Below are 15,920 nucleotides of genomic sequence, written 5' to 3' on the forward strand. Positions count from 1 at the left end.
CTTGTTTCGTCCCCTCCAGTTCTCGTTTACTTTTAAGGGACCTGAGTCTTGCCTTTGGCAGACAGTATGCCTGGTGCTATGGACTGAACTGTGTCCCTTACAGCCCCAATCTGTATGTTGAAGCCCTACCCCCCAATGTGATGATATTTAGAGATGATGCCTTTGGGAGATAATTAGGTCATGAGAGGGTAAACTCTTCCCATAGTCACTAAGCCTCACAGTGCTATCCTCTAAGCATCTATTGCATCTGGCTTCCCTCCAGAGCATAACCAGATGCAGAGTGATAGAGACCACCCTGCTAAGGTCTTTTCCCAGAGAGCTGAGAATAGAAGGCAGAAGACCCAGACATAGAGCAGGAGGGTAGGACTTGGAGGAGGAATGGAGTTCAGTGCCTCCACTACGGAGAAAGAGCAGAGAGGCTGTCACAGGCTCCCTGGCTCAGGCCCAGGCAGGAGGAGGGGGAGGACTCATTCATCCAGGGCCAGCCCAGGAGTGAGACTGCCAGGGCTGGCTGGCTCAGCCCTGCTCAAGGCTGGGAGGGGATTTCCTCAGGCTCCCTCCCCCAGTGCAGACTGCTGGGAACCTGTCCGGCAAATTTAGTTCTGGGAGGGGCCAAGGAGCGCCCGTCTAGGCGGGAACGGCAGGGTAGTAGAGGCAGCCCCCTGGCCCAGAACGCCTGGAAGGAGGAGAGCAGCCAGCCAGTCCTGTCTGGGACGCCTTTGGCCTCCAGAGGGAAGGAGGTAAGCTGTGGGAGCTGGGAGCGGGTGGAGGGGGTCCCCTTTGGGGACAAGGGAGTTGGTGGCAGGAAGCATGGGGGCAGGAAGGGAGGCAGGCCAGGGCTAGTTCGGGAAGGAGACTGACTTGTAGGGTGCTTCCTTGGCAACCTCCCTTTTGAAGTAGCCTCGAGAAGTGGCCGTTTGGGATCTTGTAACTTTCTTTTTAAACTTGGCAAAATGTTAGGCCACAAGTCAGGGGGCTGTTTCTTGGCTTCTCCCCAGGAACAAGGTGGGGGCCAGGTAATGCTCTTCTGCTTCCTTGCCCTGGTCTTCTTTCCCCTTCATCGCATTCTCCCCAGTAAGCTACCCCCCAACTCCTGCCTCCCAGTGTTTTCTTCCCTCCAACAGAGCTCGTTCCTAGTTCTCCTGGGTGGCTTGTTTTCTGCCCCTATCCAGCGCCCTGGAGACCACAGCCAGGGAAGACAGTCTCTGCTTTCTTCCTGTATTTCACCTCCCCAGGGTTATTTGTTTCCTTCTTCCTGGTACGGTGCCTATGAAGGATATCACTCATTCATTCATTCATTCATTGATTTGTTATTATCCATTTGTTTATTCATCATTGTTTGAACATGTATCTGGATTTTCTGGGGTAGGGGAACACACAATTTCTGCTCTACCTGGGAATAAGAAAACCGAAACTTATTAAACATGTTTAATGATCATCTGTAAGTTGGTGGGCAATGTGGCATAAAGGAACATTTTTTTAGAGTCGCAGAGACACTTGGTTTCATATCCCACCTCTCCTGTTCTCTTCCTGAGCCCCAGTTTCCTCATCTGCAAGCGGTATTATTATGAAGATTACGTGAGACAATGCATGTCAATATCAAGCCAGCACATAATGGGGCCTCGATATGCATCTGTGCTCTTCTCTTCTTCTTTGGACCCCTTCCTACTGCGTCTCTCCTTAACCACCACCTCCCTTAGGCTTATAAAGATATATAAGACAACCCCTGGCCTTAAAAGCACAGAACTGCGCTGTGAAGAAACAGAGGCCAAGAAGGGGGGTGGGGGATGGTGAGGCTCAACAAGGAAGGAGCCTCCTGGGAGTCTGAAGTAGAGGTCAGGGCCAGGACCTGGAGCTGGAGGGAGATGTTGTCCCCTACAGGCTATACTATTGTGTTTCTAAATCTGTGCACTCACACTGAGCAAATGATAGGAACTACCAGTTCCCCAAAACAACTCTGCTTTTAAATGCATTATTTTATTTAATCAGAGCCCTGTTATATTATTATCCTTATTTTACAAATGAGGAAATGAAGATATGCACAGGTTAAAGGACTTGCCTAAGGTCACACGGCTAATAATTTTCTCTATATCAGACAGAACAAAAGGACATCATCAATCTCCAACTTCCTAGACACTGGCTTCGTACTTCCTGTACGTCTCTGCTCTGGCATGCTTCATCCGAGTGGGGAGGAGCACATTCCTTCTCTGATTCATTAATTCATTCACTCATTCATACATTATTTATTCAATCAAGTGCTCTGTTGGTCCCAAGAGGGCAGGGACAGTGTCTGTTGGTTCACGGTTGTAGAACCAGTAACTTGTATGTCCTTGGTATAAAAATGTTTGATGAATCCTTTGTGAGTTAATGAATCCAGCAAATATTTTAGATGCATTTCATGGGCTCCATAATAGGGATGTGAAGATGAATAAAACAGGAGTCCTATTCTCAGGGTGCTCACAGCCTTTGTGGAGGAGATGGTGGTAATATAAAGATGACAATAGTACCTTAGACAGGAACAGAGGTTGCTGAGAGAACTAAGAGGGGCATTTAATTCTGCCGTGTCTGCTTTGTTCTCCACTGTATCTAGTGCCCAGTGCAATGGCAGGCACATGGTAGATGCTCAATGTGGCTTTATAGAGGAGGTGTTTAGGACAGAGCCTTGAAGTGGGTGTTAGGACTTCACCAGGAGAACAAATTGGGGAAGGAAGGTATTCTAGTAGAGGGAGGTATGTGAAAAGGCCTAGCGGAGAGAGAGAGAGCTGGAATTGCTTGGGGGCTCAGTATGGCTGAAGTATAGGGTGTATATGGAGGCATGGCAAGAAATGAGACTGTATAAATAGGCAAGACTCAGGTCGTGAGGTTCTTATGTGCTTTGCTTTGGAACCTAGATATTTTATCAAGGGCATTGGGTAACTATTGGAGGGATTTAGCAAAGGGTGAACATCTGATTTATGTTTCAGAAATGTGGTTGATGCATAGGGGTGGAGGAGATGACACCAAGGTCTCTAAGCCTGATGGGGTCCCTATCTGTCTGAGGAAATAATCCTTCCTTTTTAGGGCTTTAAGATGGTTCATGAAGGGCCGGCCTCCTGAATGGTCCCATGTCCTGATCTATGGGCTCTTGGCCTCAGCTATATGCTCGGTTGCAGCTAATATATTCTTCCTAATAAAAGTACTAAAATTTATGAATGATTTACATTTGTACAACCTGGAGCAAATTCAGGGATATATTGCTTACTAATCTACAATTCTTGCTCTTTCTTAAGTTAAATAGAAAGAGATGGAGTTTTAGTTGGGACACCAGGAATTATATCAAGCTCCGAATGTGCCTAGGGAGTTTGTGTCGAATACACCAGTGCCCTGGAACTGGGGGAATGTGGACATGGATAGCTTTAGGGGAATCAGTTTCCAGATTGTCAGATTCCACGGGTACTCTTTCCTGAAAGCAATCTGCTTATCTGGATTTTTTTAAGTTCTCCTTTTCAACTCTGCTTTCATTATTTCCCTTCTCTTTACTAGATCCTCCCTGAATCTTTCTATGGTACGTTTCTTGGGGACTGTTTAATGCTAATTATGTGCCTGGCACTGTCTTAAAGGTTTTATAGCATAATAAACTTGTTTAATACTCATATCAGATCTATAAAGTAAATACGTATGCTGTTTTTACAGATGAGGTTCCCAAGGCACCCAGAGGTTTATATAATAAGTTGCCCAAGGTCACAGAGCTATTAAGTGGCAAAATCAGGACTTGATCTCTGTACCTTTCCTCTATAATGTGTGCTCTTAACCATTATGCTTCTCTATCTTAAACAAAAGTGCTCTAGCTCTTTATCTATGTATTCTAAAATTAGAACTGTGGGACTTGAGCTTGTTGTCATGGGGATGCAAATGAACTCATTTATAGAAATTTTTAGAAATGAAGGTGGATTTTCTTACAGTCAGAAATATTCTGGTTTGGTTGATTGATTTGATAGGGAGGACTGCCTTTGACAATTGGATTATATGGTAGACAATTTTGTGGATCAAAGAGGAGCCTTATTCTAAATCTGACAAGCTCAGGAGAGGCCAGCATGGGCGGCCCTACAAACTCAGAGACCGAAAGTAACTGCATAGGATGGTCTAAGTATAAACATTTTTAACAAAAAGTGGGCCGTGACACATAGTCACATCTTAGAACTGTAGCTTTGTTGACAAAAGTCAATTTTCACTTTAAGTGAGCTTATCTATTGTCTTTTTGCATCTAAGATAACACACCTTTGAAATGTCATCATACTCTCCTTTTCCAGACCCCTCGGGACACACCTATTGTATTAGAGCAGTGGTCCCCAACCTTTTTGACACCAGGGACTGGTGCTCCTATGAGAATCTAATGCCTGATGATCTGAGGTGGAGTTGAGGCAGTGATGCTAGTGCTAGGAAGCGGCTGCAGATACAGATGAAGCTTTGCTTGCTTCCCGCCACTCACCTCCTGCTGTGCGGCCTGGTTCCTAACAGGCCATGGACCAGTACTAGTCTATGGCCCAGGGGTTGGGGACCCCTGCACTAGAGCATGAGACTACAAAACCCCTCATTGTTATCTTGTTACCTTTATACCATTTTTATGTGCTGTAAATATTAATTATTAATTATCCTGTACCCACCACTGTAAAAGAAGTATGTGTCTATTTTACTTTTTATCCAGTCTTATAGATTTTACCCCACTTTGCTTTTTCCCACCCCCTTAATCTAAACCAATGGATTTTATGTAATCCCCTTTATGTCTCCTCTTTTGATTCTAATATATAAAATAAGCTGCAAAATTGCCATTTTTGGGAGCACTTTCTCAATCCATTGAGATTTTGCTTCCCGGCAATTGTTGTCAGTTTGGCTCAGATAAACTCATAAAAATTCCCTATAGGTTTGGATGTTTCTTGCATTGACAATTTCCATAAACTGAAAAACTAAATCTTAGCTTCCAAGTTTGGGTGAAAATATATCTAAAGCATGTCTCTAATAAAGACTGTGCCAGAAAATTCTGCCTTGGAACGAATTTTAACTTGAGAAAAATAATTTTAGTTATTAACTTAAAAATGTATGAGAGGGTCATAGCTTTTTCAAAATTCTTATGAGGGCTCATGAACAAAAAAGTGAAGACTTCTAGTATATGGCGCACATAACATCACTGGCTCTATGCATCTTGGTGGGGATGAGGATTCTGATCGGGTGAGGTGAAGTGGCTCGTCCATAGGTGAGCAGGGGCAGAATTGGGGCAACAAGCGGGGTTTTCCAACTGCCATTATTTTAGTGTTCTCTCTACTACTCTATACTTCCGTCTTCTTTCCTTCTTCATTTACATGATGGTTTATTAGGAAAGACTTCCTAGGGAGGTGTTATTTGTTATGAAGGAGCTAGCCTCATGTATATGTGTTGGTGTGTGTGTGAGGGACAGAGGAGAAGGAGTTAGGTAGAGGGAACGGCAAGTGCAAAGACCGTGAGCCTGGACAGTGTGGTATGTTCCTGGGACAGAAAGAAGGCCCTGTGGTATGCAGCCTAGAGATGTTGGGTGAGACTGGTAGGATTCCACAAAGAAGCAGGAGCCAGGTCATACAAGTCCTTATCAGCAATGGTAAGGATACTGTTTTTATCTTGAAGATGATGGGAAACCATTGAAGAATTTTAATCAGACAGTCATATATTCTGATTTACAGTGTGTTGTGTTTTGTTTTGGAGGGGGCAGGAGTGGAAACAGATGGAGACTAATTGGGAGTCTGTTTCAAGTGAGACGTCTGCATCTCCTTTATGGAGGGATATGAAGATGAACAGTGTTTGTGGGAAGGCAGAATGGCATGGGATGTCATTCTATCTTCTAGTTCCGAGGAGGTATGTTGGTAGCTATGGCTGTATGACAAACCACCTCAAAACTTAGTAGTCTAAAACAACCACCATTTCATTTTGTCATGATTCTTTTCAGTTCCTCTGCTCTATGTGGTGTCAGCTGGGGTCATTCACTTGGTTGTTTCTGACTTACGATGGTTCAACTTAATGATTTTTCGACTTTACGGTTGTGGGAAAGAGATATACACTCAGTAGAAACTGTACTTTGAATTTTGATCTTTTCCTGGGCTAGTGATATGGAGTACATACAGTGTTCTCTTGTGATCCTGGGTGGTGGCAGTGAGATGATTTTGCCGAACTGCAGGCTAACGTAAGTGGCATGAGCACTTTAAGGTAGGCTAGGCTAAGCTATGATGTTCAGTAGGTTAGGTGTAATAAATCCATTTTCAACTTACTATATTTTCAACTTACATTGGGTTTGTCAGATGTAACCCTATTGTAAGTCAAGGAACATCTGTATTCAGTTAGTGGATGAGCTGAGCTGGAAGATCCAAGAAGGCTTCATTCATAGGTCTGGCATCTTGGTGCTCTTCTATGTGGCCAATCTCTCCATGTGAGTAGCTTGGACTTCCTCATAGCAAAGTAGCCTCAAATAGTCAACCCTCTTATATGGTGTCAGACTTCACAAAGGGAGGAGAATTCTAAGAGGAACAAAAGTGGGGGCTGAGATCTCTTGAGGCCTGGCCTTGAGAGGTACCCAGCACTACTTCTGCCATGTATCATTGGTCAAAACTAGTCATAAGGCTGGCCTAATTGTAAGGAGGGGAAGGACAAACCCCATCTTTTAGTGGGAGGAATGGCAAATAACATGTTCCCTCTTTAATCTACAACACTGGGCTTCTGGGAACTGAGTAACTATAACCACCCTGATGATGCTGACCCATTTTAAAATCTAAATTGCTGTATTCTATATTGGAACAATTTGTAGGTCTTTATTTCTCACTGGATAGAGAGAGCCTGGGGAACAGGAGGTGGCTGTTTTTTTGTTTCATTTCGTTTTGCTTTTTTCCTTGTGTTTCCAGAGCCTAACATATACAAGGCATTTACGAAATGCTTGTCCAATGAATGCTCACATCATGTAAGAATTCATTAGTTATCAAACTGGGGTGTACATAAGAACCCCCTGGGGAGCTGTTAAAAAGGCATGCAGATTCCTGGGCAAGACCCCAGAGCAGACTCTCTGAATTCAGATCTCTAGGGGAGGAATTTTTAGTTTTGGCTGCACATTAAAAAATACTGATACCCAGGCCCTAGTTCCAGAGACTCCGATTCCATTGATCTAGGGTGAGCTCAGATGTCAATACTTTTTTACAGTATTTTCAGACAATTCTGATGTGTAGTCAGGGTTAAGAACCACCGCCCTAAGATTAGAACCAATTGTCTTTGCCTGACATTCCCAGATGATTTTGATATAGGTGGTCTATGATATGGTGACTAACTATCCTCAGTTTGTCCAGAACTGTCCACATCCCAAGAAATCCTTAGTTCCATGCAAACTGGCACAGTTGGTCATGATCAATGGACCACTATTTAAGAAACACTGTAGATGAGGCAGTGAAAGAGTTTTGAAAAAACACCTACAAATATCTAATGAAAGCAATGATTCTGCCTCCTTACTGAAGGGACTAATGTAGTGTCATAATATGCTATGAGAGTCAAGTTCTGGAATTAAGGAGGAGATGGCTCAGGGTCAGGGTTTTCCTTCAGCCCTGTGTTCTTGTGTGCTAGGTCTGTTCACAAAGTTAAATAGTGTGTCCATCTTTGAGAATTCTTCTGGATGTATTCCTCAGTGTACATGAGGCAGCTTTGAAGCCCGACTGCAATCAACAAGGAAGATATGTTGAGGATGGTATGAGATACAGGATGAAGTTCTTTGTCTCTGTACCAGTGTGTATTATTATTAGTATTTTTCATATTGTAATAGGGTAGTAAAATATATGTAATATCTTAAATAGCTCCGTGGGGAGGCAGTGTGGCGTAGTAGAGAGCCTAGGATCTGGCCTCAGAAAAATGGGTTGGTGCCCTAGCTTTGCTGTGACTAGGTATGTAATCATAGGTGCCTCTTTTTGCCTTGGTTGTTCATCTGTAAAAAGGAATAATAATGACGTCTTTGTCCCAAGACAGTTGGGAGGATCCACTGAAATAGTATAAGTGAAAATGGTTCTGTAGACTGGGAAGAAGAGATATTGTGATTGTCTTGGAATGGGAGAGACACAAAGAAACTATTGTGCTGAGTGGCCTTGCACATGACCAAGACCCTGGTCCCTCCACCCTGAACCACGGCCACAGTTGTGGGATTCCAAAGAAGCTTTTAACACATTGTGGGCGTGCAGAGACCTCAGGGAGCAGAGTGTCCCTACCTGAGTTGCCCTCACAATTGAGGGCAAGCTGCTTTGCTTCAGGAAGAAGGAAAACTTTTGGAAAAGAGGGTTTGTGAAGGCATTTTATGTTTTTAGATCTTTTGCCTATTTATTCCAAGTGTACCCTCAAAGACGTAGCAAAAAGAAACAACCACAGCCACTAACCCATAATATTGAAAAGCTGGTTCTTAATTTGTGTAGCTAAAAAAGCACTCTTTCAGGCTATAACCACAGAGATTGCTGTAGGCCTCTGGAACTGGGAATAATGATGGTTTGCAGTATGATGAAGGAGGCTCTTAATCTTTGTGGCCCAGAAGCCCAATCCGTGGCCTCTCCAATTACCCAGGTTGCCTAGCAACACCACCAAAAGCCTTCCTGCCAGGCCCAGCTGGGCAGCAATTGGGCACACCCAGCACAGCCTGCTGCCCAGCCTCCTGCGCTCTCAGGCCACATCAAGGCTGCACTCAACCTCGGCAGGGGCCCGCCTGGTACCGATAAATGAATGTGGCCAGCTGTTTAAAAAAACAATTCAGATATTTAGAAACTACTTGTTTGAATGCAGCTAGGAAAGCAGCACAAGCTAATGATCTAAAATTTCTTCTGCCTGAGAGGAGTTGTCTAAGGTGGTGGCCAGTGTTCTCCTGAGTGAGGTGAAGAGGAGAAGGTGAGCCTGACTTAGTCCTTTGGGTTCTTAGAGAGGCGAATCCTTCCTTTCTGGGACGCCTGTCTCCACCCTGACTCCTTGTGGCAGACATGGGAGTGGTGGGGATTCCCAGCCCCATCCCCAAGGCTTGATGACCTGCCAATTCTTCTATAGCTCTGGGAACTCCTAAGGTCTAGTTTGGCTCAGTTTGGGGAGCTGGATGAAGAAGAGGGAGAATAGGGGTAGAGGGAAGGATGGAATGGAAATAATCGAAATAAAGATGTACACTTCTTTAACACTTGGTGTGTAGAAATCAAAGGGCAGAGGACCATGTGGAGCTTTTGGAGTCAGATGTCCTAGGCTCATCTCTGAGCCCTCCCCTCACTGGCTGCAGGACCTTGATCAAATTCTCTGGAGGCCTGAGTTTCCTTATCTATAAAATGGGGACATTATCATCCTACCTATGAGGTTGTTGTGAAAATTAATGAGAATAATTTTGTAAGATAACCACGGGAGAGAAGAGCTCTATTTTATAGCTGAGGAAACTGAGGCCCAGTGAAATTAAGCGTGAATGCTGGGAGTAGAACTCAGATCTTTACAGTTCCAAGCACAAGGAATGGTGGTCCTCAAAGACAGGCCACGAGCCCTTTTGTAGCCATTATAGCATAATGATTCCACAGGTCACCGCTGACAGCTCAATGATGGCGGAGTGATAATGGGGTAGGGTGGGGGTGTGATGTATGTGCAGAAGAAAAGGGTGGTGGGAGGTGCTTTTCAACATGCAATGATGTAACAGTTTATGTGGTGTGGGTAAAATTCCTTCCTGCCCGCTCCCTCCTCCTTCCCTCCTTCCTTCTTTCCAGTATTCTTTTAAATAAGCTTTTTCTTTTGGAATAATTTTAGATTTACGGAAAAGTTGCAGAGAGTTTCTGTTTACCCTTTACTCAGATACAAGTACTTTCTGAACACCTGTGTGCCAGGAAACTTTTGGGCACAAGGAATACAGCAATAAAACTGTCTTTGTCTTCCATTAGAAGGTGAGAGTATGTGAGATGGAGTGGACCTTGGAGATCCTTAGTTTATGATTCTCCAAGGTGCTGCTGCCTCCACTTCATTGGTATACTTGTCAGGGATCTACTAAATCTATTAAATTAGTTTCTTCAGAAATGGGGATGAGGAATCTGTATGAAAACAGATGTTGAAAAAGAAGTTCCTGGAGGGATTCTAAAGCATAGCTTTTAATGGTCTAGTACAGACTGTTCACTGTGCATGTGAGAGAACTGTTGCTCAGAACTGGGAAAGGATTTGTCCCAGGTCACATAACCAGGAAGTGGAAGAGTCTGGACCAGAAAATAGGTCTACTGGTTCTGTGCTCTCCTTACACTATGTCTCCCAAACACAGAACAGGAAATGAGTTTACTTGTAACAGGAAGACCCCAAATAAAGTTTCAAAGAGTTTCCTGGCTATTCAGGTGTGTTAGGTTCTTGGTTGCAAGGGACAGAAACTGATTCTGGCCGATTATATCAGTAAATAAATGTTATTGAAAGGACACTGGGTAGTGAAAGGAAAACTATTTCTCTACTCCTACTCACACTTCTGGCACCAAATGTGAGTTTTCTATGACAAGCAATTCTGATGCTTAACTGCCCCACAGATGAAGGGCTCAGTCTCACAAGACTGCTCCCCACTTCAGATGCCAATTGCAAGTCTGGGTTTCCAGCACTTCTGATTATACATTGAGGGTTTCTATGTTCCCTTTCTCAGGTTCAATAATTTGCTAGAGCAGCTCACACAACTCAGGAGATGACTTTCCTTACTATTACCAGTTCACTGCAAAGGATATAGCTCAGGCACAGCCAAATGGAAGAGATGCATATGGCAAGGTACCTGGGAAGGAATGTGGAGCTTCCACGCCCTCTCTGGGTATGCCATCCTTCCAGCACCTTGATATGTTCACCAACATGTAAGCTCTCCAAATCTCTTTGTTTAGGGTTTTAATGACGGTTCCATTACATAGGCGTGATTGATTAAATTACTGATGATTGGTGATGAAACTCAATCTTTAGCCCTCTCCCTTACCCAGAGGTGGGGACTGAAAGTTCCAAGCCTCTAATCACATGGTTGTTTCCTTTGGCAACTGGCTCCCATCTGCCAAATGTCACTTTGTTAGCATAAACTCTAGTATAGTTGAGAGGGGCTTATTATAAATAACAAAAGATGCTTCTCTCACTCCTATCACTCAGGAAATTCCAAGGATTTTAGAAGCTCTGTGCCAGGAACTGGTAATGAAAACCAAATATTTATTTCTTAGTATATCATAATATCACAGGTAGACTATAAAATCACTAGAAGGCTGTAGAAACAAAGTTTGGGAAATAAGCAGACACAAAGGGAGACCCAGCACCTAGAACTATGCACAAATCACATCACAGAGCCAGGTAGGCAAAGACAGCCTCATTGTTGTTGCTGTATGCTCACTGCTGCGGCCATCATCAAGGATACCGCTAGCACTGGATGCTGGATGCCACACTGATCCCAATGGCAAAGGTTGGATACTAGATATTGCTGCTACTGCTTTACAATGAACTATGTAAAGAATTTTCCCCATCTCCAGCTGTAGCATCAAAAATCCTAAGCAAATCCAGCTGCCGGGTCAAGCTGAAGTCACATATCTGAGCCTTAGCTGTCTAGAGACCTAGGAAAGTGAGTGTTGGTAATTTTTAGCTTCTGTAGTGGGAAGTGGTCCCTGCTGCCCACCAAGATTCATAGGATGAGGAATTCTCCAAGAAAATTGACAAACGATCACTACATAGGCATTATCAAAAGAATACACTGTTAGTCCTTAACATTTGCAGGTTCAAACTTACAGCTTTCTTATTTCATTAACTACCCTCAAAACCCATTGTAAATGAATGTGACTTGAAAGACTGGCTTTTCCTGTGTCAGTCATTTACCAGTTAGTGAGCTAGGCCTACTGTTGCACCTTGACATCTTGCATGACTTAACTGTTTATTCTCTACTAGTGATAGCCTTTAAGTAACCTGCACGCAGTGATTAAAATCTTTGTTTCTTGTTGGAGTAGAAATGACTCATAAAAAGAAATCACTTGATAGTGCCAGAGAGAGAAATGAAAAGAAAGTGACTTTTTTTTTTTTTTTTTTGCCATAAAGAGAAGTTTTGGATAAATTGTCATGGAATAGCAAATTTGGTAGTGTCTAGGATTTCTGATATCAATAGATCGCCATGTGGGTCACATAGGTACAAGGAAAAGTTCTTGGGAAGTGGTTGTAGTGAGTGCTTCACCCAGTGCAGAAACTGGTCTTTGAGAGAGATTAAACTACCAAAAGATGAAAAGAGACACAAGTTTTCCTTTTCTTTTCTTCTTTGGGACCTCAGGTGCAAAGCGTTGAACATAGTTAATTCTCCTCAAATGACAAATTTTATAAATAACTTTACTTTGGCATTCAAGAATGATTTAGGTTCTGAAACAGAATCACTTAAAACTTTCTTACTCTAATTTACAGCATAATTGTGAGAGACGCTACGTGGCATATAGTGAATGAGGACACCTGAGAGGTCTTTGGAACAATCCCTTGCTGATGTTAAGAGTCTCCTCTGTAAATCTCCTTATGAAAATTTATATTTCTACAGTTTTTTTTTTTAAGGGTGGACGGCTATTCTGGGTAAATGAGCACAGCCCTGCCCTTCCCAACCCTTGGCCAACACACAGGTGCCATGATTCATAACACAAACAATGCTTCTAGCAGATAAGTCAGGAAGTAGGGAAGTTCATTCCTCTTTTCCTCTTCTGAAGAATACTTGCCGGCCATGAGGGGAAGGAAGGTGTTTGGTTCTTGCAGTGCAGGGAGAACAGCTCCATCTTTAACCAGAAGGCTATGAGTCTTTTCTATAACTCCAACATTCTTTCTAAAAATCTAAGCCTGCTGGTCCCTACTAGTAGGATGAGAACATTTCACAGCAATGCTATCCCATTTTGGTGTGTGTGTGTATGTGTGTGTGTGTGTGTGTGTGTGTGTGTGTGTGTGTGTGTGTGTGATTTCAACAAAGAGTAGGCAGCCACTTGCTACAGATAAGAGGTAGGAGGTGAAGCAAAAACATCAAGCCAATATTAAAGAAAGCTCAAGAAACCTGCATGATCTTTGCTTAGTAAGAAAGTACCACCAGTGCAGTAAATAATTCCACTCAATGAGTAACACTGTGACGAGAGTGGCCAAATAAATAAGTTGATAGCTGTTGATGCTTTTATAACTCTGCGAGGTTGTGATCATGGCTGACTTGTTTTGAGACTCCTGCCCTATTCAGTTGGACCTCCCCAAATCCTGGTAATACGAAGTTTTCAGACACTCCATCCCAACTTTGACCTACAGAGGCCACATGCACGCAGGGACAAAATTAATGACCTTAGATTAGACTCGCTTTGTGAAGCCTTAGGGAGGGAACCTTTCGACCCACGAGCAGAAGTGCTGGTGAGCAGATTTCAACACAGAATAAGGAAGAACTACCTAAGAATTAGAACTGTCAGAAAATGCGACGACTTGATTAAAGTACATTTGGTTCTTTGTAATTTTTTACTGCTCTAATGGTTCTGTCCAGAACTTCTTTGAAATATGCCTTGTGTACTTGCTCAAATTCATTTGTAGGATAGATTTCTAGAAGTAGTGTGGTTCTATTAAAAGGTAAATGCTTTTCATACTTTATAGATACTGCCCAAGTGCCTTCCAAAAAGGCCACTTACACTTCATAAACTGCACCTATTTCCACACACCATCATAAATATGGATCAGTTTATTTCTTTGTTGCCACTGTGTTTGGTCATGTTTTCAAGGTGGTGAATTGTGCTCAGAAATTCAGGAGTGGGAGCAGAAGATAAATAGGAGTGAGAAAGATGGGGCATGTCAGTGACTAGAAGCAGCACCTGTGAACATCCAGTACCGGATGCTGAAGATAAGATGAAGCAGGGAGAGGCTCCTGTTCTCAGGGAGCAAGGCACACAGACAGGTATAGAAGTCAGAGTGTGACAGTGATTGACTGAGAGGTAAAAAGAAAATGCTGCAGTCGCTACCAACGCACTCATCTGTTAGAGCCTAAAGTAGCTGGAACTACATGTCGGATCCCTTTACTGTACATGCCAAGGAAGAGAGCAGACAGCAGTGAGTCTCAGAGAAACCCAGAGGGTCCGATATCTTTGCAGCACAGGAAATGTATTTCATTAAAATATCTAAAATATTGAGCTTGAAAATTTCTGGAAATTTTGAAATTGGGAGAAAAGAGAAAATTGAGGGGGAATGTACACCTCACTTTTCTAGTGTCTTTTATAGATATAAAGTTGTATTGTTAACAATGTGGAATTTTATTTCTTCATAAAATGAACATATATGGTGTTAAAATTTACAGTAGGGTTTATTAATACTATGTGAATCATCCCTAACTGAACTTATTTTAAAAGTGCTTTAATATTTGTGCTTAAAGCTGCTGATCTTAAATCCACACTTTCTCGCCAATTATGAGAAGTGACAAAAAGCTAGAAATAATCATCAATATCCAAGGAAAATTAAGAAAATAGTTATGTCTATGGACTTAACGTCTGACCCTGCAAGTCTGGGTGAGTGCGAGGGTAGAAGATGGGGGGAGAGAAGGAAGAAGCCTTTCAGAAAAGTCACCGGGGAAAATAAAATGAAAGGAAAATTCTCTTCTTCCCTAGATTTAAACTCTAACCTACTGTAATGCGGAAACTTGCCTGATGAAATACATTTGAAAACACAATGAATTTGACTTGATTTCCAGTCATCCATCTATCCACACACCCACCTTTCCATTCATAACCAATCATAACTAACAATTATAGACTGTTTACTACGTGCCAGATACTATTCTGAGTGCTTTACATGAGTTTTCTCAAAAATCTTCTCAACAATGTTCAGGTAAGTGCTATTATTATTCCCACTCTAAAATGGAATCTGAGGATTTCTCAATAGGTTAAACGTAGAATTACCATATGACCCAGCAATTCCACTCCTAGGTATATGCCCCAAATAATTGAAAACAGTTGTTCAAACAAAACTTACACAAGAATGTTCATAGCTGCTCTGTTCAAAGTAGCCAAAAGGTAGAAACAAGCCAATGGCCTTCAAGAGATAAATAGATAAACAAAATGTGGTATATCTTTCTATGCAATGCAATATCATTCATCTCTAAAAAAGAATGGAATACTGACACGTGCTACGACATGATAAACTTTGAAGACTTTTACTAAGTGAAGGAAGCCAGACACAAAAGGCCATATATTGTACAATTCCATTTAAATGAGACAACCAGGATAGCAAAATCCATAGAGACAGAAGGCAGATTAGTGGTTGCCAGGGGCTGGAGGGAGGAGGAATGGGTGACAAAGAAGTTTTGGAATTAGATAGTAGTGAAGGTTGCACAACATTTTAAATGTACTTAATGCCACTGAATTGTACAGTTTAAAATGATTAAAATGGTTAATTTTATGTCATGTGTATTTTACAACCATTTAAAAAATATAATTTGAGGCTCAGAGAATTTAAGTGATCTAAGGTTACAGCTGATATGCTGTAGAGTTATGTTTTAATCTCAGTCATCTGGCTCCACATGTCATGCTTTAAAAAATAATTATTTTGGGGTCATTTGGGAGGTGTAGATACATTAAACTAAGCTGAAAACATCAGTGGCATTAGATACTATTTATTAAGTACACACTGGTGACGAACATTATATGCTATCTAGTCTTCACAATGACCCTGAAAGTTTAATGTTACTGTTTAGTTTTTGTATGTGTGTGGTAAAATACACATAACATAAAATTTACCATTTAACTATTTTTAAGTGTACATTTCAGTAGAGTTAACTACATCTACATTGAGCAACCATCACCACCATCTAGCTTTTTTGATCATGGAAACTTTTGATTGCGTGATTTAAGTAGTTTAACCAGGAGTGAAAAAATAACAGAACCGACCCAAAAGGAGAAGGACAGGACAGATAGCATCATGGCACA

At 42.2% G+C, this 15,920-nt stretch overlaps 1 protein-coding gene across 1 annotated transcript in view; it reads left to right on the forward strand.

The window, feature by feature from the left end:
* The first annotated feature begins 501 nt into the window (after window positions 1-501).
* Window positions 502-15,920, forward strand: part of RHBDL2 (rhomboid like 2) — a 38,714-nt gene continuing 23,295 nt past the window's right edge. Inside the window, exons 1-2 of the mRNA XM_015598785.2 lie at window positions 502-740; window positions 14,604-14,823. Of these exons, the coding sequence (XP_015454271.1) occupies window positions 14,788-14,823 (36 nt within the window). The 5' untranslated portion in view covers window positions 502-740; window positions 14,604-14,787. The remainder of the gene's footprint in view (window positions 741-14,603; window positions 14,824-15,920) is intronic.

The sequence above is a fragment of the Pteropus alecto genome, unplaced genomic scaffold (genome assembly GCF_000325575.1).
Source record: "Pteropus alecto unplaced genomic scaffold, ASM32557v1 scaffold39, whole genome shotgun sequence".
Lineage (NCBI taxonomy): Eukaryota > Metazoa > Chordata > Mammalia > Chiroptera > Pteropodidae > Pteropus > Pteropus alecto.